General features: G+C 41.3%; 1 protein-coding gene across 1 annotated transcript in view; it reads right to left on the bottom strand.

Annotated features, from left to right (window-relative positions):
* The window catches only part of COL4A3 (collagen type IV alpha 3 chain), a 90,843-nt gene extending 69,214 nt beyond the window's left edge, over positions 1-21,629 (bottom strand). Inside the window, exons 1-5 of the mRNA XM_030802314.1 lie at positions 21,591-21,629; positions 7,834-7,890; positions 5,641-5,730; positions 1,141-1,185; positions 491-535 (exon numbers count right to left, since the gene is read on the bottom strand). Coding sequence (XP_030658174.1) covers positions 491-535; positions 1,141-1,185; positions 5,641-5,730; positions 7,834-7,890; positions 21,591-21,629 — 276 coding nt within the window. The remainder of the gene's footprint in view (positions 1-490; positions 536-1,140; positions 1,186-5,640; positions 5,731-7,833; positions 7,891-21,590) is intronic.
* Between the last annotated feature and the right edge of the window lie 4,767 nt (positions 21,630-26,396).

Here is a 26,396-nt window from a genome sequence, read left to right as displayed (position 1 = left end):
GATACTCAAGTCTGTTATATAAAATGATATAATATTTGCACATAACCTATACATATCCGCCTGTATGCTTAAAGTCATCTCTAGATTACTTATAATACCTAATACGATGTGAATTCTATGTAAATAGTTGTTATACTGTAATGGTTTTTAAGTTTGTACAATTTTTATTGTTTTTTTAAAATATTTTTGATCTACAGTTGGTTGGTTGAATCCATGGATGTGGAATCAATGGATATGGAGGGCCGACTTACCATATACTTTACTAATTATCCTACCCTATCCTATCCTGTTCTGCTTGTATTTCAGGAAGTACAGTTTGACTCATATGTCGTAAAAATCCACACACTAATATAATATGCCATCCTATGGTGCTATTTTCTTCATGTAACAAATGCATCAGAACACATTTTCTTGCACGACTGTTTTAACATCTTTATTAAAATGAGCTTACTTTTAAATTTTCTAGCTACAGATTTTTCCTATTACTTACTGGAAGTCCAGGAGAACCGGAAAATCCTGGCAATCCAGTTATTCCCTGAAGACATAGAAAAAAGGAGGGGGTGGCAAAAAAAAACTTTAAAAATGTTCAATCTATAAACATAAATTTATTTACCATTGCAATAATCTTTTTCCTCCACTATAACTGGGAATAGCTCAAAATGATTGGGAAAACAAACACTAAACGTTTAACAAACTTTTGTAAATCTCACATTTATGTAACTCTTAAAAAGATATCATTGAGATTATTTTCAGCTTTTTTGGATAGATTCCTAAGGTACAATTTGCATGCAATGAGGTGCTCCAATCTTTTGAGAACAGCTTAACTGAATAGCTTAACGAATGTTGACCTACGTGTAGTTTTATATACCATCATCTCATCAGACACAGAGCATCTCTATCACTCCAGAGGTTCCTTCATGGCCTTTCTTGGTCGGTTTAACACTTGCCCCTAATGTGGTAACCACTCCTTTGACATCTACCATTACAGATTAGTTTTACCTGTTCTTGAACTTCATCTATGGAACCATACAGAGTGTACTCCTTTCTGACATCTGTATAACTCTTACGGTGAAAAGCTGATCTTTTAACGATCAGGATGGACTGGTTGGATGATCAGGATGGACTGATTAGACTACTAACCCTTGCACCTTTGGAACCCATGAGTCCTGGAAGTCCTGGAGAGCCCTAGAATCAAGTGAAAAAAGAAAAAGTAAACAGTCTGAAAAAAGTAAACACTCTGAAAATTATTTGGCACTAAGAAACCCATACATCAAACCCAGTCTTAGTCACATGCCAAGCTGTTTTGCCCTTCTGATTATTTCATTGTTAATAAGATTCAATTGCTTGCTTATTTCATTGGAACTTGATAATTGTTTATCAGAAAAGACAAAAATTCATTCAAACCCTTGCTACTCAAAGTGGGGTTTGGGGCCTGCAGCATTAGCATTACCTGGAAGCTTATTAGAAATGTAGAATCTTAGATCTGCCTCACCTCCCAGACTATTGACCCAGAGTCTGCATTTTTAACATGGTTCTTTAGTGATTCTTGTGCACATTAAAGTCTGTGCAAAAGTCCTAATTATGGCTTATGGCACATGGATACATATGTAACAAACCTGCACATTGTGCACATGTACCCTAAAACCTAAAGTATAATAATAAAAAAAAAGTCCTAATTAGCCTCACAGCTGCTGAGGTCTGATAAAAATGAATGACACAACTACAATTGTGGATGAGAATGGCAGCCAGTATTTCTGAGCACAAGAAACACTATTAACAAAATGTGCCTGACATGCACAAGGAAATATATAGCCAAGTAAGGACTGCCTGAACCAGAGATAAACTTGCTTTGGGCATGTAATGCATTCCGTTTCGACGTCCCATTTCTTGGAGAATAACCTTAAATGGTGACTATTTCAGCTAGGCCACGTGGTGTGAAAGTTTCATTGTCCAAAAGCCATTTTCATCATTCCAGAGAGTTTCAGTATGTTTTGATTTTTAATTTTATTGTTATTATTTGAGAAAAGGGTTGTTACAGAATCTTCTGAGATTGCACTGTCAAGGCCAAAGTCAGTCTCTCCCATCTACGGTGGAATTCTGGGGTGCATGGCTGTGTTCAAGGCCATTCCCCTTCCCTACAGAATTCTATTCATGTGATGCCGAAAGCAGAAGGTTTTACTTTCTCATTGCAGAAAATATTTAAAATTAAAATAGAAATCTTGTAAATCTAAAACATCTTTTTGGTCAGGTTTTAATATTCTCTAATTGTCTGCCTTTGATTATATTATCTTTCGTAGCTATTCATATATATCTGTAAGCCTTATATGCTTTAAAATATGAATCTATGACAACATGGGACTCAGGTTTCCTGGATTAATTTTCTGGAATGCCTGCATGCATGTAACCCATACTAAGTGCCATGTGTTTGTGACTATTTTAATGAATTTCAGCACCTCTAAAGAAATGCTGAAGAGAATGAAACAGAGTGGGCTACAGATAACAATTTTTTTAAAAAAAGGAATCGGCATTGGGCTGATCTAAGTCCAGGGTTGAAAACTCGTTCTACCAATAGAAATGGAAGAAAACCTGGGTCCATGCCGTAGAGGAAGTCAGTGTTCAGTTTCTGCCCAGAATCTGAATGACTTTTTCAAAATTAGGATCAGAAGAAGGAGAAATGGACAAAAAGAACACACACATGAATATGGTAGACAGGGAAATGGCAGAATTGCTGGAAAACAGCAAGATTTTGCATTTTACATGTAAGCTGTGGGTGTGGTTTCAAGAGTTTGATTCTGGCATCATATATGTGACATGAGAAAGACATGTTTGTTCTGTGCCTTTGGTTCCTGACACAGAGCTCCTAAAACCCTTCTAATATTCTGAGTGATAGGGGAATTAAGACCATCTTTTGTTCTAATATTTGGTGTTTGACCTCACTTGGAATATCCTGGGTGATAGAAGTGTCTTTTGTTCTAAGGAGGCAACTCTTTTTTTTTTTTTTTTTTTGAGACGGAGTCTCGCTCTGTCGCCCAGGCTGGAGTGCAGTGGCGCGATCTCGGCTCACTGCAGGCTCCGCCTCCCAGGTTCACGCCATTCTCCTGCCTCAGCCTCCCGAGTAGCTGGGACTACAGGCGCCCGCCACTTCGCCCGGCTAATTTTTTTGTATTTTTAGTAGAGACGGGGTTTCACCGTGGTCTCGATCTCCTGCCTCGTGATCTGCCCGCCTCGGCCTCCCAAAGTGCTGGGATTACAAGCGTGAGCCACCGTGCCCGGCCAGGAGGCAACTCTTGATGGGCTGCCAGATGGGGGCTGGTCATCAGAAAGACCAAGCCATGATTAGAAGCTTGAAACTTTCAGCTCCAGCTGCACCCTTCAGTGAGGAAAGCGGAACTGGAAATTGAGTTTATAATTGATCCTGCCCACGTGATGACACCTCCATGAGAATCCCTGAAGCATGGTGTTCAGAGAGCTTCTGGGTGGGTGAACATTCATGTTCCGGGACAGTAATGCACCTTAACTCCATGGCGACAGAAGCTCCTGCACTTGGGACCCTTCTGGACCTTCTCCTGTGTATCTCTTCATCTCTTGTTCATATCCCTTATAACAACCTGGTAAATGTTCCCATGAGTTCTGTGAGGCTCTTTAGCAAATTATCAAAGCGGAGGAGGAGGTCATGGGGATGCCTAATTTATTTGTAGCCAAGTTGGACGGAATTATGGGAAACTGAGGACCCACTACTTATGACTAGTCCTGAAGTGGGAACAGTCTTGTGGGACTGAACCCTTACCCTACGGGGTCTGCACTAACCCCAGGTATTTAATGTCATAACTGAATTGTTGGGTACCCAGTTGGCATCCAGGGAGTTGGAGAATTGTTTGGTTTGAGGAAAATCCCACACACAGTGTCAAACCAGGTTTGAACTCTGATTTTGCTTCCTGTGAGCTGCGTGACCCAGGACAAATTCCTCAAGGGCTCTGTGTCCGTTTTCTCATCCATGTAGTGGAGGTAATGATGGGAACTACGTTGTAAATCACCACAGTCATGACTTGTGGGACTGATGTGAGGATCAAATGAGATCCAGGGAGAAATAGATGGCGCAATGCCTGGCACAGAGTTACATATGCAGTAGGTTGGCTTTGGCTTTGATTATCATTTACATATTCCATACATTATTCTAATACATATATATGTATTTTTTTTTTGACAGGGTCTCGCTCTGTTACCCAGGCTGGAGTGCAATAGCATGATCATGGCTCACTGCAGCCTCTGCCTCCAGGGCTCAAGCAATCCTCCCACCTCAGCCTCCTGAGTAGCTGAGACCACAGACATATGCCACCACAACTGGCTAATTTTTGTATTTTTGGTAGAAACTAGGTCTCCTTATGTTGCCCAGGTTGACCTCAAACTCGTGGGCTCAAGTGATCCTCCTGCCTCAGCCTCCCAGAGCAATGGGACTACAGGCATGAACCACTGTGTCTGGCCTCTAATACATATTCTAATATATTATGAAATTTGTAAAAGACCCTGTATAGATCAATTATTATTATTTTTCATAGCTCATTAGTTGGTTTATAGCTTGCTGGAGTTCAGTAGTCAGGGGAATGAATGTGTGGGTGCGTGAGAAGCCAGGCTTAAGTCTAGCTAATGTCCACAGCAGGAAAGAGTACTCAGCAAATCCAGTGGTTATTCAGTTATTTAGTAAATCCTCTAGGGTATTTATTTAAACAAAGCCCTTTGCTGTATCACATACTTTAGGATAAGAATGTGTGATGAGTGTGAAGGGTCGTAGACTCTGGATGTTTAAGGGACCAGAAGGAAAAGAGAAACCCACGGAGGAAGGGAAGGATAGACAGGAGAAATACAGAAACAAAGACAGACAAATGTTTCAAGGAGAGGAGAGCGATCCACATAATTTGAAACTAAGCAGAGGGGTTCAGGTCAGATTAAGACACAAAAGTATGTATTGGCATTGGCCACTTGAAGGTCATTGGTGATCTTTGCTGGAGTGTTTTCAGAGGAGAGGTGGTAGGAGGCAAATTATTGCTAAGGATTGAATAGTAGATGAACTACAGGCAGCATGTTTGACTATTCTTTTAAGAAGTTTGACAGAGAAAGGAAAGTCAGGGAAAGGATGGCAATCCTTTGGTCACAGGACATAACAGATGGAGAGGAAGTTTTGTATTATCATGGGAAAATATTTGCATGTTTAAGAACTGAAAGAGAAAAGCCAGTAACAAAAGAAAAGCTGGAATGTCCGGAGAGAGGGGAGGCACCTTGTGGAACAAGGAATCCCAAGGATGGGGCACAGGTGGTTGGACAGGTCTTGAATAGAAGCGAAAAGAGCTCTGATTTTTCATTGTAGGAGGAATAGAGCTAGGAACAGATGCAGATGTAGACACTGTAGGTTAGGGAGGGAGATGAATTGGAGCCACAGACTTGAAGCTAATGATGATCATTTGCAATAGTCTTGGAACAGGTTGTGGTTCTATGTGGCCCGCTAATACTGGGGCCCAGGAGTTCACCATGCACCTAGTAGTTGACTAAGATGCGGAATTCTCTCCAGGTTTGCAGCAGCCCAGGGGGTAGGCAGGAAGAGGGTTAGGTGGGTTGGGGATTTTCCAAGCTTGCAAGATGACATACCTTGGGTCCCTGCGGTCCAGGCAAGCCTTCAGGACCCGTGAATCCTTTCTGGCCAGGAGAACCGGGGGGTCCAGGAAAGCCTTTTTCCCCCTGTTAAAACCAAAACGAGGTGAGAAACACACAGAGCAGCAACTATCCAACAATAAACACACCAATAAACATTATGTTCTCTTGTTTATGACTTCATGATGACTGCATATTTTTTCCTTGGATTAAAAAAATCATAATTAGCACTCAGGAGTGACTACATAGGTAACCAGAAAGCTACTAGTTGTTAGTATTTGTCTATAGGCTTGAAAGTGGTGGCTCTTGGTCTTGTAGAAACTTGACTTTCCCCCAGATGGTAGGGCTATGTAGAGCAGAGCTGAAGGGAGAAGGAATAAAAAATAAAAGGGAACGCCCAGGTAGAAGCATCAAGGTTAGTGGAGTGTTTGTTGTGGGATGGAGAGACAGTGAGGGTCAGGTGCAAGAAGGTGTCTGGGGAGTTTATAATTACTATGTAGCTTGAAAGAACGCCACCAGGCAGGTTATGAGTCTTAGCCCTTTCTTTAATACACAGGAGTTAGTAATTGAATCTGCTATTTGTGTAGGAGACACAGGAGAGGCAGCAAGGGTGGCATAACCAAAAAGGTGTGAGCTCAGTAATGTTTTAGAAGGAGTCGGATAATATTAAGGGAAAGTACCTAGTAAAAGTGAGTGAAAGTACTTTAAGCCCAAGGCTTGACACGGTTCTACCAACAAATAATTTTCCCATGGATATGTATCTTGGAATTACGTTTGTCCCTCAGTGTCGCTGGGGGATTGCTTCCAGGACCTTCCCCCCCACACGAAAACCTGTGGATTCTTAAGTCCCTTATACAAAATGGCATACTATTTGCATATAACCTAGAACATCCTTCCATATACTTTAAATCTCTAGGTGACTTATAATACCTAATACAATGCAAATGCTTTGCAAATAGTTGTTATACTGCATTTTTTATTTGTATTATCTTTTATTGTTGTATTGTTATTTTTTATTATTGCCCCCCCCCGCCAAGTATTTTCAGTATGCCATTGGTTGATTCTGAGGATTCAGAAACTGTGGATAAGGAGGGCCGACTGTACTCTTCAACAGTAAAGGCCACCAGCTGATTTGGTTAATTGGGTCAATTTAGTTACACAATTGGCAAATTAAAACAAAAAAGAACAAGTCAGCTATTTTACATTGTGTGTGTGCACACACACTCAATAAGAAGAGAAATAAAAGAATGTACTAGACCCCTCTCGCTACTCAGTTACTTTTATACACCCTAGAATAGCATCTTGCAAATAGTAGAAACTCAATAAATGCTTCTTGAATGCAAGGAGAATCACAGAGAAAGTGCTTCTCAATGGGAACCTGAATTTTAATACATTCACAGATTCAAGAAAAAACCTAAATCCAACTACATGCGAATTATGAAACAATTTAAAATAAGTACAATTATTATAATTAGCATACACATTATATAGAAATTAGATAAAGAGCTTAAATATGTTCTTAAAATATTTTAAAATAGTCATCCTTCAATATTGTTAAACAATTAATTAGTGTCTCTGAGGAAAGGGTTTGGTAAACAAAGAAAAAAACTTTAGTTCTGCCTCTATCTTAATTATCACAAATTGCAAGTTAATGGAGCGAATTAATGAGATTTCACGGCATTCCTTTTTTTCTTGAATTCTGCAATGGAGCTACTTCCCTCTAAGTTTTGCCTCAACCAGTGTGCTGCTGCGGGATTTCTCCACCAGGGGGCGAACTTGAACCAATGCTGCAGGACAAAAATCTGTGAATTTCAATGTTTATTTTCTGTCAAAGTGAATGAATCAAATCGTTTTCAGTTCTTCTCTTGTGTTTAGCAACATTGTAAATAGTGTATACATATGGAGGCTTGTCATAAACTTTCTTTTTCTTTTTCTCATTTGCTACTTATTCTTTACAGACCAAGAGAGTTGTAATTTAATTGCCATTGTATATATAAGGTATCTGAAGCTTCCTAGATGACTTTTTTCTTTTTTTTTTTAGGTTAATGTTTATATACAATTACTTTAACATTGGATTTGGGAAATGGAACAACATACTGCTGATCTTTCTGCTACCGATGAAAGAAGAAGGTGAGTTTTACCTTCTAGAGCTTTACAGTGTCAACAAGCAGTATTAGGTTTTGTTTTTACCTTCTCCCCTTTGGCCCCGTCACAGAAGCACTGGCCTTTGTCTTTACAGACACAGCCCTAGGAAGAGGGAAAGAGAAAGGGTTTTGTTTAGAAACAGCTGAATAAATCCCAACGGGCAGGGTAAAAGCAAATGCATTTCTCTGTTCTTTGAGTATTGGACACTATCCGTTAGGAGCCAGGTGACCTTGTAGCAATATATCAATATATCAATAGAAATATATCAGTATATCAATAGAAATAAAGCAGAAAACTGAGAACATGTTGCATAGGGGAGAAATGTCAGATAAGAATACATCATTTGTATTGTACTTGGGAATTTTAAGTATTAAAGTAATGGCAGTTTTTGCCATTACTTTTAATTACCTTTCTACCAACCTAATAATTTATATATGGAAACGACAAAGCTATCCTTTTTTTCAAGATACTATATAATTGAATCATAAGAAATTGCTGCCGTCATAAGTAGAAAGTGGTCAAATACTGGCAAATTCGTAGGTTCTACATAATGTTCATGTATGTATATGTGTATATGTGTATAATGTATACATCTATATGTACCTCTTATGTAGAACACAATGTGTTTGGTTAGTGCCATTACTTGGACGATTTTTTTTGCCATTCCTTTCAATGGCAAAAGCCACAATAACTTTTGCACCAACCTTATATATATTTGTGTAGATTAATATGCAATATATTCCATAGGTGATATTGAGGTTTTCTTTGACTTAAATAATGTTTAGACTGGGAAAAGGATCAATACCCATTACACATCTTTAAAGAGAACAAACTTATTAATGCTAGTATCAGAATGTTCTTTCTTTTTGTTATTCTCCAATGTTTTGAACAACAGAATGTTCTTTCTTATAAAGCCAAAACCAAAACAAAAAATTCAGCTGTGAGTTAGACATACCTTATCCTACCTAACTAGTCACTGTGACACACTTACCCCCCAGCCCTCACACCTATGCACATTCCAGCTCCAATGGACATCAAATTTTTAAAACTTTTCTCTGCCAGCAGAGGAACAAATAAAGAAATAGTTTCAAATAATAGACTTAAAATGTATTTTAGCTGGGCACAGTGGCTCATGCCTGTAATCCCAGCACTTTGGGAGGCCGAGGCAGGCAGGTAACTTGAGGTCAGGAGTTTGAGACCAAACTGGCCAACCTGGTGAAACCCCATCTCAACTAAAAAATATAAAAATTAGCTGGGTGTGGTGGTGGGCTCCTGTAATTCCAGCTACTCGGGAGGCTGAGGCAGGAGAATGGCTTGAACCCAGGAGGTGGAGGTTGCAGTGAGCTGAGATCATGCCACTGCACTCCAGCCAGGGTGACAGAGCGAGACTCTGTCTCAAAAAAAAAAAAAGTGTTTTGACGTATATGCTACATATTATTATATGGTTGTACATTAATCCTTTGCTTTATAATTTTTTATTCAGGTTAATATTAACTGAAAATTAATTTGCTTTCTCCAGAAAATATGTTGATAGCAGAGGCCAGGCACATCTAGGAGATATACTGGATGGTTAGTAGGGAAAATAAAAAAAGAAATGTTAGATATTCCTAAGGTGGAGAATTCTACTTACACAACCAAAACAAGAAAACCCACACAAACAAGAGTATCTTTAACTGAATATCTTTTCTTAGCCTGGGGCAGTAGGTCCTTGCTGTCATTCCAGGAAGGGAGCACACAGTAATTTTGAGACATTCATCATTTGACACTCATCATGTTTATATACATTGTAATTTACAGGAATGGAAAGTAACTACTGGGTAGCTACCCACAGGAAAATAAGTCATTATACGAAAAATACACTTGCACACTCATATTTATAACAGGACTATTCGCAATTGCGAAAATCTGGAATCAGCCCAGATGCCCATCAATCAATGAGTGGATAAAGACAATGTGGTATATATACCATGGAATACTACTCGGCCATAAAAAGGAATGAAATAGGCTGGGCCTGGGGGCTCACGCCTGCAATCCCAGCACTTTGGGAGGCCCAGGTGGGCGGATCACCTGAGGTCAGGAGTTCGAGACTGGCCTGGCCAACATGGCAAAACCCCGTCCCTACTAAAAATACAAAAATTAGCCAGGTGTGGTGGCGGGCATCTGTAATCTCAGCTACTCGGGAAGCTGAGGCAGGAGAATCGCTTGAACCTGGGAGGCAGAGATTGTAGTGAGCTGAGATCGCGCCATTGCACTCAAGCCTGGGTAACAAGAGCAAAACTCCGTTAAAAAAAAAAAAAAAAAAGGAGTGAAATAATGGCATTAGCGGCAACCTGGATGGAACTGGAGACCATTATTCTAAGTGAAGTAACTCAGGAATAGAAAATCAAACGTTGCATATTCTCACTTAGAAGTGGGAGCTAAGCTATGAGTACGCAAAGGCATAAGAATGATACAATGGACTTAGGGGGAAGTGTAAAAGGGGGTGAGGGATTAAAGACCACACATTGGGTACAGGGTACACTGCTCGGGTGATGGGTGCATCAAAATCTCAGAAATCACCACTAAAGAACTTATCCATGTAACCAAACACCACTTGTTCCCCAGTAACCTACTGAAATAAAAAAAGAGAAAGTAACTGACTGAGAAGGAAATTCTATAGTCTCCTCAAAGTTGCATATTTGGTATTTCTAGAAGACTAACTCATTGCAATTTTCCTCCCAGATATTTGGGATCATGAAGTCATGTCTTGACTAAATTATTTTAATCTTGTCTTTCTGGGTTTTTAAACTTTAATGCTCATTTCAATTACATCTTTTAAGTATTCTCTACTAAAACTCAAAGTGTGGATTCCCAGACAGCAGCATCTCCTGGAGACTTGTCAGAAATGCAAGTCCTCAGAAATGCAAGTCCTCAGAAATGCAAGTCTTCAGTGCCCCCTCCCACCCCCGAGCATGCTACTCCCTCACAGCATCTGGAAGAGGCAGCAGGGCCTCTGAAAGGAAAGCCTGAGTCCTACACCCAAGGGTACAAGATACTGGGTAAGGAAGCTCAACCTGGGCATGGACCGTGGGCTCAAGTGTGCACGGGGGAAGCTGGTCACTGTTTTCAAATGGGCAGTGATCACCTCTGATTCTTCTGCCTCCCAGATGCCACACAACACCTGGATTCTGAGCCTCTAGGGCTAGAGGGAAGAAGAGCAGATTGGCAATTCTCTAGCCTGTGAGAAGGTGTGGGGGCCTTGAGACAGGCTTAATTTTATTTCTTGGAGTAACAGTCACATTCACCATATGCTACTGGAAATCTTTCGGTCTTAGCTTAAGCAAGTATTTGTTGATCTTCTCCAAACTAGACTGGCCCCCTTTGCCTATACACTCCCATTGAGCCTCTGCAGTTAGGTATTCAATGCCTATTTTTTTCTGATGACTGTCGCAGGAGAGAAGGAATTGTGCAGTCATATTCACACTGGTATCTTTGGCATATAAGATGTCCTAAACAAGTGTTTATGGATTGACTGGATGAATCAATGGATGGACAGCTGGTTTATTTTCATCCAATTTGAAGGCATATGAATTGCATGGCTATTTGACGGATGCCGTGATGCAGATATTTTCTGTATGTATGAATTATGAACAACTATGATCAAAATGGCAAAAAATGGAACCAGAGGCTTTGGCTATTTTAACACATGTTAAAATTAACACAAGGCTAATTATTTGTTAGCTGCTTGGATTAAAAGAAATTCTTTTGGAAAAAGTTTAAACCCAACCCTCAGAAGAGCTGACAAACAGTACTGGGAACACTGGTATCTCCTCCCATCTAAGTTCACCAACTGTTAAGTTGTCCCACCTGCTCCATCTCTCTGTCTGTCTCTCCTCTCTCTCTCTTTCTCCACACACACATACACCACTTTCCCCCCAAATCATTCAAAAGTAGACTGCAGGAAACATGACACTGTACCCCAAATACTTCTGTATGCCTCTCCCCGATCCAATTACAACCCTTATCCCCAAAACTAAGAAATCAATGTTGATAGAGTAACTTCAGGATACCAGTTTTTAAATTAGATCTTCAGCCTTATACAAGGTCCTCAATGACCATAGAAAATGAAAAACTGTTTGATTTTTAGCAAATCCATCATTTTATGCCAGAGATCTTGTCAGTGCTTTCACCTGCAATCAACACCTGAGGCCTGATGCCAACAAGTGGCTCTCACTGTTGCAAGAATCCGTAGGACCCACCCGGGTGCTTAGCAGTCAGGTGTGAGGCTCTGATGTGAGCGTGCTGTTCCCATGAGTCCTCCCTGCCTGGTGTCTGCCTTCCCATCACCACCTGCCGCCATGAGTTGCCCCCTTTATTGTCATCAAAATCACAGTTCTTGATTTTTTTCTTTTTGATATTGTCCCTCAGTTTGGGTCTTGAACTTTTGGTGGTAAAATATTTAGTTTTTGTTGTATTTGGTTTGTTTGCACATTAAGGTAGAATTTCTATTTGATCGTTGAGTACCAGCTTATTAGTTAATTGAAAAAGTTAAAGTGAAGAGTCAAAAACAAACAAATAGAAACATGAACACTGGTTAACTTAAAATATATAAATGCTCACGAATTCTGTAATCTAGTGAGATAGGGTCCAGGTTGTTCCTATGGGAATGGGTCTGCTGTTTAGAGTTCAATGGCATCATTCTTGCTAAATCACACCCATAGTGCACCATCAACACATTCTGGTTTTATAATTTTTTTTTTTTTTTTTTTTTTTTTTTTTACAGGCCAATTGCTTGTAGGGGCTGGGCATGGTGGCTCACTCCTGTAATCCCAGCACTTTGGGAGGCAGTGGCCGGTGGATCACTGGAGGTCAGGAGTTTGAGACCAGCCTGGCCAACAATGTGAAACCCTGTCTCTACTAAAAATACAAAAATTAGCAGGGTTTGGTGGTGCATGCCTGTAACCTTAGCTACTCAAGAGGCTGAGGCATGAGAACTGCTTGAACCCAGGAGGCTGAGGTTGCAGTTAGCTGAGATTGTGCCACTGCACTCCAGCCTGGGTGACAGAGCTAGACTCTGTCTCAAAAAAATAAAAAGTAAATAAATAAAATAAAAAATAAAAAAGATGCTCGTGGAGCAATCTGACCATAGAGTCCTTCTGGATATTAATCCATATTTTTCTCTCACTCTTTAAGTGCTAGCTCAGCCACATGTAATTGAATAATAGTTTTTCTCTCAATTTCATTTTATCAAATCTTTCAACCTTATTTTTACATAAACAAATGTCTTTTTATGAATTCATATTTAATCACTTAGTTATTTAATATTTAATTAAATTACTTCATTAAAAGAATAAGTTCAACCATCAGGAATTAGAGTGAAATAGCTAATCGTAAAACCATATGGTCAAAAAATGGGCAAAAGGTTTGAATAGACATTTCTCAATAGAAGACATACAGATAGCAAACAGGCTAATGAAAAGGTGCTAAACATCATTGATCATCAGAGAAAAGCAAATCAAAACTACACTGAGATATCCTCTCACCTCAGTTAAAATGGCTTATATCCAAATGACAGTCAATAACAAATGCTGGAAAGGAAGTAGAGAAAAGGGAAACTTTGTACACTGTTTGTGGGGATGTAAATTAGTACAACCACCATGGAGAACAGTGTGGAGGTTCCTCAAAAAACTAAAAATTGCACTACCATACGATCCAGCAATCCCACTATTGGGTATCTATCCAAAGGAAAGGAAATCAGTGTATCGAAGAGATATCTGCACTCCCATGTTTGTTGTAACACTGTTTACAATAGCTAAGATTTGGTAAAAAGTGAAAGATTTATGCAATCTGAAGAGAAACCAGAGTATACTATAGCTAAGATTTGGAAGCAATCTACATGTCCATCAACAGACGAATGGATAAAGGAAATGTGGTACATATACACAATGGAGTACTATGCAGCCACAAAAAAGAAGGAGATCAAGTCATTTGCAACATGGATGGAACTGGAGATCACTATGTTAAACGAAATAAGCCAGCACAGGAAGACAAATATTGTATATTCTCACTTATGTGTGGGATCTAAAAATCAAATCAACTGAACTCATGGACATAGAGAGTAGAAGAATGGTTACCAGAGGCCAAGAGGGGTAATGAAGGGTTGGATGGGAGGTGGAATGATTAATGGGTACAAAAAAAAAATAGAATGAGTAAGACTATTTGGTAGCACAGTAGGGTGATTACAGTCAATAATAACTTAATTGTGTATTTTAAAATAAAGAATGCAGCCAGGCACGAGGGTTCATGCCTGTAATCCCAGCATGTTTGGAGGCCAAGGCAGGCAGATCGCTTGAGATCAGGAGTTCGAGACCAGCCTGGGCAACATGGAGAAACTCCATCTCTACAAAGAAACAAAAACAAAAACAAAATTTAGCTGGACATGGTGGTGCACACGTGTAGTCTCAGCTACTCAGAGGGCTGAGATGGGAGGATTGCTTGAACCCAGGAGGCAGAGATTGCAGTGAGCCAAGATCATGCCATTGCACTCCAGCCTGGGCAACAGAGTGAGACCCTGTCTCAGGAAAAAAAAAAAAAAGAAAAGAAATTGGATTCTTTGTAACTCAAGGGATAAATGCTTGAGGGGATGGATGCCCCATTCTCCATGATGTGCTTATTTCACATTGCATGCCTGTATCAAAACATCTCATGTACCCCATAAATAGATATACCTACTATGTGGCCACAAAAAAAGTTTAAATAATATAAAAAATAAAAGAAAACTGATTGGTGTAGCCGACATGTGCTGGTATACTAGGGGGACACCTCCAGCTCTGAGCTGCTATTGCACAGAGGTATGGAGAATTCTGGTCCATCCAGCAGTCAGATAAATGAAGAGCCATTGTGAGAGGGTTGACTGTACTCTCCAGTTATACGTGTCTGCCATATAATCTATGTGCATGAGGTCTGCCTTGCAGATGAGGCTCCAGAGCCAGGTCTAGAGCTGTGTTTCTGTGCCCCAGTTAGTGGAACTGCTCCAAAATCATTCCAGGTTTAATTCTCAGTTAAATTGGCAAGGCGTGGCTTGCCTGTGCAGCTGCATAATTAAGCTGACTAGGACTTCAGAGTATGTGACAATGTTGCTGACATGTAGATGCTGCACCTGATTGTGTGAAGAACTCAAAATTATAGTCAGGGCTGCTCTCTGGTTGCTGTTCAGCTGCTGCTCTAGAAACAAGCCCTGCCTGTGTGATATTGCAGAGACCCCAGCACAGGGGCACTTGAATACTTTTGGATGGTGATGACAGTAGCTCAAGACTCAAGATATTAATGTCTCTCACTAATGCTGTGTTTTCTTAAATACATTTTCAATTAGCAAATGTTTCAATAATTCAAAAATTCAAATGGATTATTTAATTAAAAAGATACAGAGTCCATATTTTTATTCTTACTGATTTTAATCCACCTACATTGTTGGACCTGTTTTTTTGAAACACTATGGTTACTTTAATAGTAATAACCCATTCATTACTATTCAACCATTAAATCACTTAAAAAACCAGGATGGCCAAAGGCTAACTATTAAGGAAGCATAACTAATGGATATTTCTTAAGCAACATTTTTATGATTTTTCTCCTTCCAACAATAAATTACCCCATAGTTTCCTCATATCTTAATGGAATACAAAATCATTTGTCATGAACAGAAAGCTCTTAATAATAATATTATGGCTTTTAAACCCCCTCCCACCATCAGGAAATGACCCGAGATTACATGATGTTTTAGCACTTTTGAATATTAAGTAGTTAAACTTGTGGAAATCATTCTTTTTCACAGTTGCATTTATGTTTTACGGCCTTACTTAAAATGCAAAATAACCTTTAATTGTAGAGAATCCAAAAAGGTTTGGAATTCCAGAAATCACAGGCCACGTATGTATGGACCTACTGGATATATACGGACTCATCTATGTAGAGTCTACTCCCAGCATTGTAGCTACAAACTGGAGCTTTGGGAAATTTCTTTTTCTTTCTTTTTTTTGATGGAGTCTCACTCTGTCGCCCAGGCTGGAGTGCAGTGGTGCGGTCTTGGCTCACTGCAAGCTCTACCTCCTGAGTTCACGCAATTCTCCTGCCTCAGTCTCCTGAGTAGCTGGGACTACAGGCGCCCGCCACCACGCCCATCTAACTTTTTGTATTTTTTTTAGTAGAGACGGGGTGTCACCATGTTAGCCAGGATGGTCTCGATCTCCTGACCTCGTGATCCACCCACCTCGGCCTCCCACAGTGCTGGGATTACAGGCGTGAGCCACCGCGCCCAGCCGGGAAATTTCTTAATTCTTCCAAGTTCCCCCATCTGTCAAGGGAGATATTAGGATGTACCTTGCAGTGTTTTTGTAAGGAGTCGAGATGCTGTCACTAGCATGCCTGGTACCCTGCACTCAATAAGGTCACTGGGGGCCTCCCCTCTCTCCTTTTTGGCTACAAGATCCCAAGCCAAAGGACATCCACAACTATTGTTTGATCCTTTCTTCCATCAGTCTGCACTAGCCACCTTCCTCCCTGACATTTCCTCTTGAAGTCCCTTGTCCAGTGCCAAAGAACTGGTGTTGAATCTAAGAGCAAGGGTGAGAGACTGCTGTTATCTATCTCTAACAAACAACCAATGAATTAACTCGTATTTGTTAATAGTATTTATTAGAGTACACTGACTATATTGGTTGATTAACCAAATATCATTTGCCTAAGAGCACAGACACATTACAATGTTTTATTTAACAAAATATTGGTTAGAGACCCCAGTGGTATTTGATGCTTATCCAAGAAAGTGCCGGATCAAATATATTACACAAAGGCAGCAAGCCTTCCAGGAGTGCGGATCAATTGGGTCTCACACTCCTCTCTTGATCCTAATTCTCGCAATGCCCGTGTGCCACCCATGTCTCACCTGCACATCACATTCTCTTACGAGGCAAAGTGGTACAGGGTGAAGGGCACCAGTTCCAGAGACAGACTTCCTGGGTCTAAATCCCAGCTCTGCCACCTCACCTCTGTGAGTCTAGGCACTCTCAGGTGTCTTGGTTTCCATATCTGTGAAATGGGGTCAGATTGGCTAGCACAGGTAAGCCCTTAGAAGGGTTCATGGGATGCACTGAGAGCTGTTACTGTGGCTGCTACTAACTCATTGACTTGATACGGATCATTAGGTGCTCCTGAGTTGAGGGTTTATGACTTTCCCTAAACTGCAGGTGGGAACTGTGTCTCACAATTCTTTATATTCCCCTAGCACTGTAAACAATTATCTTTTTACCCTTAAAACGCATGAAGGATCTCATTAAACACATCCATTTTTATTGTTCATTAAAAGAACCAGGAAATATGCACATGCATTTTTATTAATAGACCAGAACATAATTTCCAAATAATCTTGACTATTTCTCTCTCTACTGTCAATAGCCAGCATGCTCGTTCCTGTGCATGCTGGTGAAACAGACGTGGCCTGCCCTGCCTTTCTCCAATCTCTCTCCTGCAGCCCAGCCCAGCTCAGCCTGGTTTAATAGCAGGGGGAGTTGGCACCGTTCACAGCTGGTTAACACCCTACTGAGCAGGTCTGTTGATTTTGCATTATGATTACTGACCCTGCCAGTCCCTCTGCCCAGCCAATAGCCTGAGGGGAAGGTTTTTGTGTGTGAAAAGAAGAGCTGACCAAGTATAGCCAAACCGTGCCAGACAGACGCCACGAGCTGTCCTCTGCAGGGCCGCCTCTGCCCGTGTCTGCCTTAAGCAACCAACCATGTGCCCTGGCACCATGCCCTCCAGTGAAGGAGAATGACACCCATGGACTGCTTTGCGAGGTGCCCCCACCTGCCCCGCCCTAAAGCTGCTGTCACCACCCTTGGACATCACAGAAATCTCACTGCAGCTGCCACTTCCTATCCCTCAACTCCTGTCCAGAGACACATCACTAGTCTAGACATTTAAGCCAGCCACCCGTTTTTGATTTTCTGGATGACAGCAAGCATACAGATTACTAACTCTGACAAAGAAGGTGCAATGAGAGCTCTCTGGTACATTTGAGAATAAATAATATGGTAAGAAAATTTTGCCCATCTTAATGCAATGCAGAGAATGTTAGGTATACCTATAATCATTAACTCCAGGTTCCTTTTTTTTTTCTTTTCTTTTTCCCCCTAAAAAGTTTTGAATGCAGAAAGACTGAGAAACCTTCGCTATTCATGTAAGAAAAATAGGCTCCACAGGATCCCTTGATCAGGATGGTGGGAGAGGAAATGAACTTCCATCAGCACTGTGATGATCTCAGTATATTTTGAGCACTTTCAATGTTGGCTGTCTTGTATTATCTCATTATATCTTACAACAATTCTGTAAGGGAGGTACTAGTATAAGCTCCATCTGATAGATGAGAAAACTAAGATTTTGAGAGGCTAAGGATAGTAAGGAACACTGGGAATGGGGATCTGAATTCAGGTGAGACAGTCTGACCCAGGGTCGGTCATATTCTCAGGTGCAGTGTTGCATTTCTTCTTCTTCTTCTTTTTTTTTTTGAGATGGAGTCTCGCTGTGTCGCCCAGGCTGGAGTGCAGTGATGTAATATTGGCTGACTGCAACCTCCGCCTCCCAGGTTCAAACGATTCTCCAGTAGAGATGGGGTTTCATCATGTTGGCCAGGCTGGTCTCGAACTCCTGAGCTCAAGTGGTCCACCTGCCTCGGCCTCCCAAAGTGCTGGGATTACAGGCGTGAGCCACCGTGCCCGGCCTGTATTTCATTATTGACGGGCTCTGCTGGCCACAAGGCACTGGGGGAGGAGGGGTATGTTTCTCCCCCTCTCACCCTATCACTGTGCCCCTCATGATGGGATGTAAAATCCCAGTGATAAACATAACATAGTAGCTCATGAAATTAGCTGTATAATGCAGGAGTTGGCAGACAGCAGCTTGCAGGCCAAATCCAGCCCTCTGCCTGTTTCCATCTGGCCTATGAGCTAAGACTGGTTTTTATATTTTTCATGGTTGAAACAAAATCTAGAGAGAAATAACATTTTGTAATGTGAAAATTATATAAACTTGAAGTCTCAATGTCCATAAATTTGCATTTCATCAATACAAATTTTGCGGATATTTATTTTCTCTCTTGTTATATAGGTATCTGCATAGTAGCCTTCATTTTGCCTCTTGGCTTGCAAAGCCTAAAATATTTACTACCTGGCTCTTTATGGGAAAAGCTTGGTGATTCCTGGTGCAAATTATCATTATATTTTTTCATGGCAATATAAAAATTGCATTAAAAATTAAGATAGAGGCCAGGCGCGGTGGCTCATGCCTATAATCTCAGCACTTTGGGAGGCCGAGGCAGGTAGATCACCTGAGGTCAGGAGTTCAAGGCCAGCCTGGCCAACTGGGGGAAACCCCGTCTTTACTAAAAATACAAAAATTAGTTTGGCATGTTGTTGAGTGCCTGTAATCCCAGCTACCTGGGTGGCTGAGGCAGGAGAATTGCTTGAACCTAGTAGGCGAAGACTGCAGTAAGCAGAGATTGCACCACTGTACTCCAGCCTGGGCAACAGAGCAAGACTCTATCTAAAAAAAACACAAAAAACAAACAAAAAAACCCCACAAACATTAAGATAGGAACTTAAAGAAGAGATCAGCTGTGAGTTCCAGTGAGAGATGGTCTTCTACCTTGGAATGGCAGACTGGGACCTCTCTCTTCTTTCTGTCCCCCCACCCCCATGTGCCTCCCCTTCTCCCACTGTGCTTCTGTCCAGAGCGTGGGGGACACAGATAATACAATTTGGGGACTGGAAGAACCCAGCAGATCCTCTAGTCCAAAAGTTCTTCATATTTTGAACTTCACAGGGCAGTAAAATAAATATGTCTTAAAAGGAGGACAAACAGAGGACTGTCTTAGTTATATTTTTCAATATAAGAGCAATGGCCACCTCCAAACACAAACCAACACAATCTCCCACCCCCCAAACCACAGCAGACCTCTCATCTACTCTCCTCATATTCCAGAGAAAAATTAAGATACCATAAAGCAAGTAAAATGCCCACAGAATAAAAGATGTTCCTGGCTGGGCATGGTGGCTCACGCCTGTAATCCCAGTACTTTGGGAAGCCGAGGGGGGTGGATTACTTGAAGTCAGGAGTTCAAGACCATCCTGGCCAACATGGTGAAACCCCGTCTCTACTAAAAATACAAAAGTTAGCCGGGCGTGGTGGAGTGTGCTTATAGTCCCAGCTACTCGGGTGGCTAAGGTAAGAGAATCGCTTCAACCTGGGAGGTGGAGGTTGCAGTGAGCAGAGATTACACCACTGCACTCCAGTCTGGGAGACAGGGTGAGGTCTGTCTCAAAAAAAAAAAAAAAAAGATGTTTCCTTACGTTCCCTTAAAATGAGAACTTGATAAAAAGCTCCCGTTTTACTTGATAAAAAAAAAAAAAATCTCTACCTTGTTCTTATTTTTCTCATTTGCTTTGGCCTAGTGCAACCCTGCCCTGGGAAGCACTAAATTAGCCACAACCACCTCCACTCTCTCTTGTTGGTCACTCTTTGCTTTGTCACCTGCTGCTGCAGGGTCTTCCGTCTGAGAGGTGAAAGTAGGCTAATCTTATCGAGAGACATGATGCTAATGGGTTAATTTTTTAAAATCCGCCTGGGAACTGACACATTTTTCAGAAAACATTACCTCTTAAAACAAACAAATAAAAAAGACAGAAAGCTGCCACCAGTGCCACAAGTGATGGAAAATTCGAGCTGCAGGCTGGCAGGTGGGGACGCACGTTAGGGCGGATGGGACTTCTTAGGTCATGTGCCTGGTTTGTCTATTCGTAGGACCCTTAAAAAAAATCTTTGAAAATGTTATTTACAAAACCAAAGTTTAGGCCAGGTGGCTCACACCTGTTATCCTAGCATTTTGGGAGGCCAAGGTGGGAGGATTACTTGAGCCCAGGAGTTGGAGACCAGCCAGGGCAACATAGTGGGACCCTGTCTCTGTAAAGAAATTAGCTGGGCGTGGTGGCACAAGCCTGTAGTTCCAGCTACTTGGGACGCTGAGGCGGGAGGATCGCTGGAGCCCAGGAGGTTGAGGCCACAGTGGGCCGTAATTGCGCCACAGCACTCCAGCCTGGGTGACAGAGTGAAACCCTGTCAAAAACAAAAACAAAAACAAAATAAAACTAGATTACTTTTTCTAAAAATAAAAATTAACAACGAAAAAGAAAATTCATTCAGAGCAATACAAAGACAGTTCATCTCAAAAATAGAAATTTAAAGTCCTATAATTTACTGTTTTCTCAAACTATAATCATTTTTTTTTTCTTTGAGATGGAGTTTCCACTTTTGTTGCCCAGGCTGGAGTGCAATGGCATGACCTCGGGTCACTGCAACCTCCGTCTCCCGGGTTCAAGTGATTCTCCTGCTTCAGCCTCCTGACTAGCTGGGATTATAGGCACCCGCCACCACACCTGGCTAATTTTTTACATTTTTAGTAGAGACAGGGTTTCACCATGTTGGACAAGCTGGTCTTGAACTCCTGACCTCAGGTGATCCACCTGCCTTGGCCTCCCAAAGTACTGGGATTACAGGCATAAGCCATCATGCCCAGCAGCATTCATTTTAAGTAATGTTTTGTTTGTTTTTTCAGTTTGGGAAACTACTAGCTTAGTTTTTACTTCCTGGTAGAAAAAAGCAAAGTCAGAATAAACATAGGAAAATTTTAAAGAACAATGGTTGAGACATTTGATGAAGAAAGCTTAGAGCTGACAGTTATCTGCAGACACAGGGAAAACCCAGAGGTCACCTACGCTTCCACTGGCTGATGGTGGGAGAGCTACACTCTCCATTGTTATAAGTAATAGAATATTAAGATCATAAAACGCCTTAAAGCTCATCTGTCTCATACTCATTACTCCAAGGTCAGTCCAGATCTTATTTGGAATCTGGAACTTCTAATTTTCCCTTGGACAGATGAGCTGACTGCTTTTGGGGCGATTGTGTGCAAACTTCAAAGCACAGAGGCTCTGCTGCATGTTGACTTTTCTGCCCGGCAGTCTGGCCTGCTTGGAGTATCAGAGCCCACACCTAAGGGCTTTGTCTTGGAGGAGCTTGCTATGGAGAAGAGTAACTCCTTAGGGCTGAATTCATTCCTGGCTTAGTTGCTCGCTGCTATGCAAAACATCTTCTCCCTACAAGTGGAGGACAATAGACACTATCTAATTAATACTTTGATTGGGGCTGGATATAAGTGAGATAAATTATGACTATAACTCTCTGTAAAGGATAAGGAGAAAATCTGATACCAGAATGTGCTTGCTTTATTTATTTGTTTGTTTATTTATTTGAGACAGAGTCTCATTCTGTCACCCAGGTTGGCGTGCAGTGGCATGATCTCGGCTCACTGGAACCTCCACCTTCCAGGTTCAAGAGATTCTCCTGCCACAGTTTCCCAAGTAGCTGGGATTACAACCACGCCCGGCTAATTTTTCTTTCGTATTTTTAATAGAGTCGGGGGGGGGTCTCACCATGTTGGCCAGGCTGGTCTCGAACTCCTGACCTCAGGTGATTCACCCACCTTGGCCTCCCGAAGTGCTGGGATTATAGGCATGAGCCACTGTGCCTGGTCTGAATTTGCCCTCTAAAGTATATGATGTAAATGTTTGGGATATTTTTTCCCCATTTGTTATGAGTAACACACTTCCTTGATAGTATCAGTTCACATCAAATTGTGATTAAGAAAACTATCTCCGTATCGTTTCATGATATTCCAACAGAACCTTAGGACGGTGGTTCTCAACTTTTCGTGTATATGATTATTTGAAGTCTTTAGTAACCTTACTTTTTCCCTCGAGATCCCATCCTCAGTGAGCAGGTCTGAGGCCTAGAATCAGTACTTAAAACAAGCAGCCCGGGGGGCTCAGTTTCAGGGGTTCCCCAGACCACACTCAGAACTTCCTTAGCATATCAAGTGCTAAAAAGGAACTAAGATTCATCCCCAGAACTTTTATACCAATCTCTTTGATATTTATGAAATAAAACAGAAGTTATTTGTAAAAATATAGGATAGTTGAGATTAATGATCAATCCTAAATAAATTCCGCAATGATGTCACTTGGTTCATTACAAGTATTTAGACCTGGACGTCAGTGCTGAGTCTGAACTCCTGGGCATGGTGTAGGAGGCTCTCTGTATTCTGTGTCCCCTATATCCCTAGCAGAGAGGTCACTGGCCCCCATGGGGCTGCTGGTGTGATTCCTGCCCACTGAGACCCTCTGCTTTCTTTCAGATTCCTGTGCTTTTCCACATGGTTGTTTGGCATGACATGCCCACTTCTCACTGCCTCTGACCTTGCTTGGCTGAGTTTTGCTGATTCCAGAGCAGTTCAAAGGTTACCTCTCTTGGAAGACTACCTCCCTCAACCCGCAAGGTGGTTAGTTGCTCCCTCATTTGTTTTGTGCATAACTGACTTATAACACATACCTAATTGCACTGTAATTATTTGTTTACATGCCTTCTCCACCACCCCACGAAGTTTCTCATGGGAAGCCACATCTTACTCATCTCTACATTGCTAGGAGCGGGGACTAGTTCACAGTGTTGGGGAGAGGAAAGTGTCCTCTTAGCTGCCTCCCGTGACTTCATGGGCCCATTTGATGATAACAGGACACCCTCTGGACAAAGCGTGCAGGTGGGTGTTGACCTGAGAACAGGCCAGGAAATGTATAACTTTCACTATGTATAAAATGAACATGAATCAGGCAGAACAGAAACAGTACCAGAAAAGGAAAATGTGCAAGGAAGCTTGAAAGATAGCAAGCTCAGGTGCAGGGGGCTGAAGGACTGCAGGAGCAAGATTGGGCAGTGTGTGTCAAAGGTGCTTAAGGAGACTATTATTATTATTATTATTATTATTATTATTATTATTATTATTATTATTATTTGAGACAGTGTCACCTTATGTTGCCCAGGCTGGTCTCAAACTCCTGGGCTCGAGCAATCCTCCCACCTCAGCCTCCTAAGTAGGTGGGACTACAAGCTACTTAGGTGCACCATTGCACCTGGCTTAAGGAGCCTTTTAAACACAAGGATGCTGAGTTAAATGATCTGCTGTGCTCAGTGACAGGATGGGAGGTTTTCTCACCCTCAAAGCCATTTTCCCTCAGTCACTTTTTTTTCCTAATGTCCAACTTCAAATTTATATTCAAATCTAGAAGTGGTATCATCTATTCATTCATTCAAAAACCATTTATTATGTACTGTTGCACCAGGCACTATTCTAGATACAGGGGACACAGTAGCTTATGTTCTAACAGGGGGAAGAAAACAATAGATAAGATAAATATATAATATATGTATAATACACACATGTTAACTAATTATAATTGCCAAGAAAAATGAATACAGGAAAGAAAGAAATGAAATGTCAGGGGTGGGTTGTAAACGTTTAGATAATGTGGCCACGAAAGGGCTCACCTGAGGAGGTGACTTTTGGAATAAAGACTTGAAGGAAGGAGGGGAGGCAGCGACTGGGCTGCAGAGACACAGTGGGATTTAAGCAGATTTGTGGTTTTTTCTGATGGATTTGATCAAGCAAGAGAGCTGAGGATGAATGCAAAAAAAAAAAAAAGTGGTCATGATGGCTCCTTGACCATGAAATAAAGGTCATCAATGAGGGAAGACAGGAGACTCCAGGAGCACGAAGACAGTGACAAAGCAATGGATAAAGGAATTGTGGGTACCAGTGAGGTGAAAGGATTATGCGATTTGGAGTCCTAGGGACAAAGATGGAAAGACAGGAGGGTGCTTCTGTGATGGTTAATGTCAAGATCAAGAGTACTGTCTTGCAGGGGAACCAGTGACAGAGGTCAAGAAGAAGATGAGACCACTGCAATGGTAATTTCATGATATGTACAGGTGTTGATAATTCCTTTGTGCCGAACAAGGTAAAACAAAGAGGGGTGATGACTTTGAAATGTGCTTAATAAAAATTCCAGCAATAACATCTCTCTACAACTCATTGGACAAAAGCACCCAGCTCCTCAGAGCATCTCACATCTTTTCTGATAGCATGAAGATAAAATCATTATTCATTCTGAGTTATAGGACTCTCCACTGACACATAAAAATTTTAAACTATTCTCCATATATATGGAAAGGTATCAAGAATAATGTAACAAATACCCCTGCAGCTACCACCCAGCTCAGAAATAGCACATTATCAATATAGTTGAAATTTCCTGTGTTATCTCTGAATCTTCAATACAGTTTGTCATATAAAACTGCCTTATGGCCAGGCATGGTGGCTCATGCCTGTAATCCCAGCACTTTGGGAGGCTGAGGTAGGGATCACTTGAGGCTAGGAATTTGAGACCAGCCTGTGCAACACAGTAAGACCCTGTCTCTACAAAAAAAATAAATAAAATAAATTAGCGATGCATGGTGGTGAGTGCCTGTAGGTCCAGCTACTCCAGAGGCTGAGGTGGGAGGATTGCTGAAGCCCAGGAGTTGGAGGCTGCAGTTGGCTCCACCACTGCACTCCAGCCTCTGCAGTAGAGCAAGACTCTGTCTCTGGTTGGGCACAGTGGCTCACGCCTGCAATCCCAGCACTTTGGGCGGCCAAGGTGGGTGGATCACTTGAGGTGAGTAGTTTGAGACCAGCCTGGCCAACATGGAGAAACCTGGTCTCTAATAAAATTATAAAAATTAGCTGGGCATGGGGGCAGGCACCTGTAATCCCAGCTACTTGGGAGGCTGAGGCAGGATAATCACGTGAACCTGGGAGGCAGAGGCTGAAGTGAGCTGAGCTTGTGCCACTGCGCTCCAGCCTGGGTGACAGAGCAAGACTCTGCCTCAAAAAAAAAAAAAAAAAAAAAAAGACTTTGTCTCTGAAACACACACACACACACACAAAACCACCTTATTAAACAAGAAGCTCTGGTCCATTAATGGAAGAATCGTTGTGGAAATTGAGATGTGGGTAAGATTCAAATCTTCAGCAAGTACAGAAAATAGAAGGAAAAGCTACCAAGAAAATGCAGGCCCCAGGGAAGGTGAAGAAATCTTGGGGCAGAATTTGGGCTTCCTACAGATCGAGATGGTATTCAAGGAATTTTATGTAGTTTTAAACCTCAAAGGACAGGATACCTCTAGACAGCACTGGGGTTACAGTTGCAAACAGAAGATGCTCAATATATACTGACTATATGAAAAAGTAAATCACAGAGTACTAAATACATAACATAGGTGATAGGTGTAAATTATTTAACTATATAAAATATGTAACTGTGGTAAAAACAACAAAAGAAGATTAAAAATTAAACTGGGAAAATGTCAAGGATACAAGAGTGCTTCACGGCACTAAAAACAGACTACGGGGAGATACGCATGTAAATACAATGACAGCTCGAGTGAAACGTCATACAAAAATAAATAAGAAAATGTAAGCTACATCTCTGGGAAAACAAACGTTTGGATATTTTAGACATTTTGATGATTGACTGAGTTTTTCTTCTCATCCAGATGACTAATACCAAGTAAATAAAATCTTAGAAGCAGAAAGACAAGAAAGCCAAGGGAGAATTAACGAAAGTCTTTAGGATTGGCTCTGCAAAAAC

The sequence above is a fragment of the Nomascus leucogenys genome, chromosome 22a (genome assembly GCF_006542625.1).
Source record: "Nomascus leucogenys isolate Asia chromosome 22a, Asia_NLE_v1, whole genome shotgun sequence".
Taxonomy (NCBI): domain Eukaryota; kingdom Metazoa; phylum Chordata; class Mammalia; order Primates; family Hylobatidae; genus Nomascus; species Nomascus leucogenys.
This window is presented reverse-complemented; position numbering and strand designations above follow the sequence as displayed.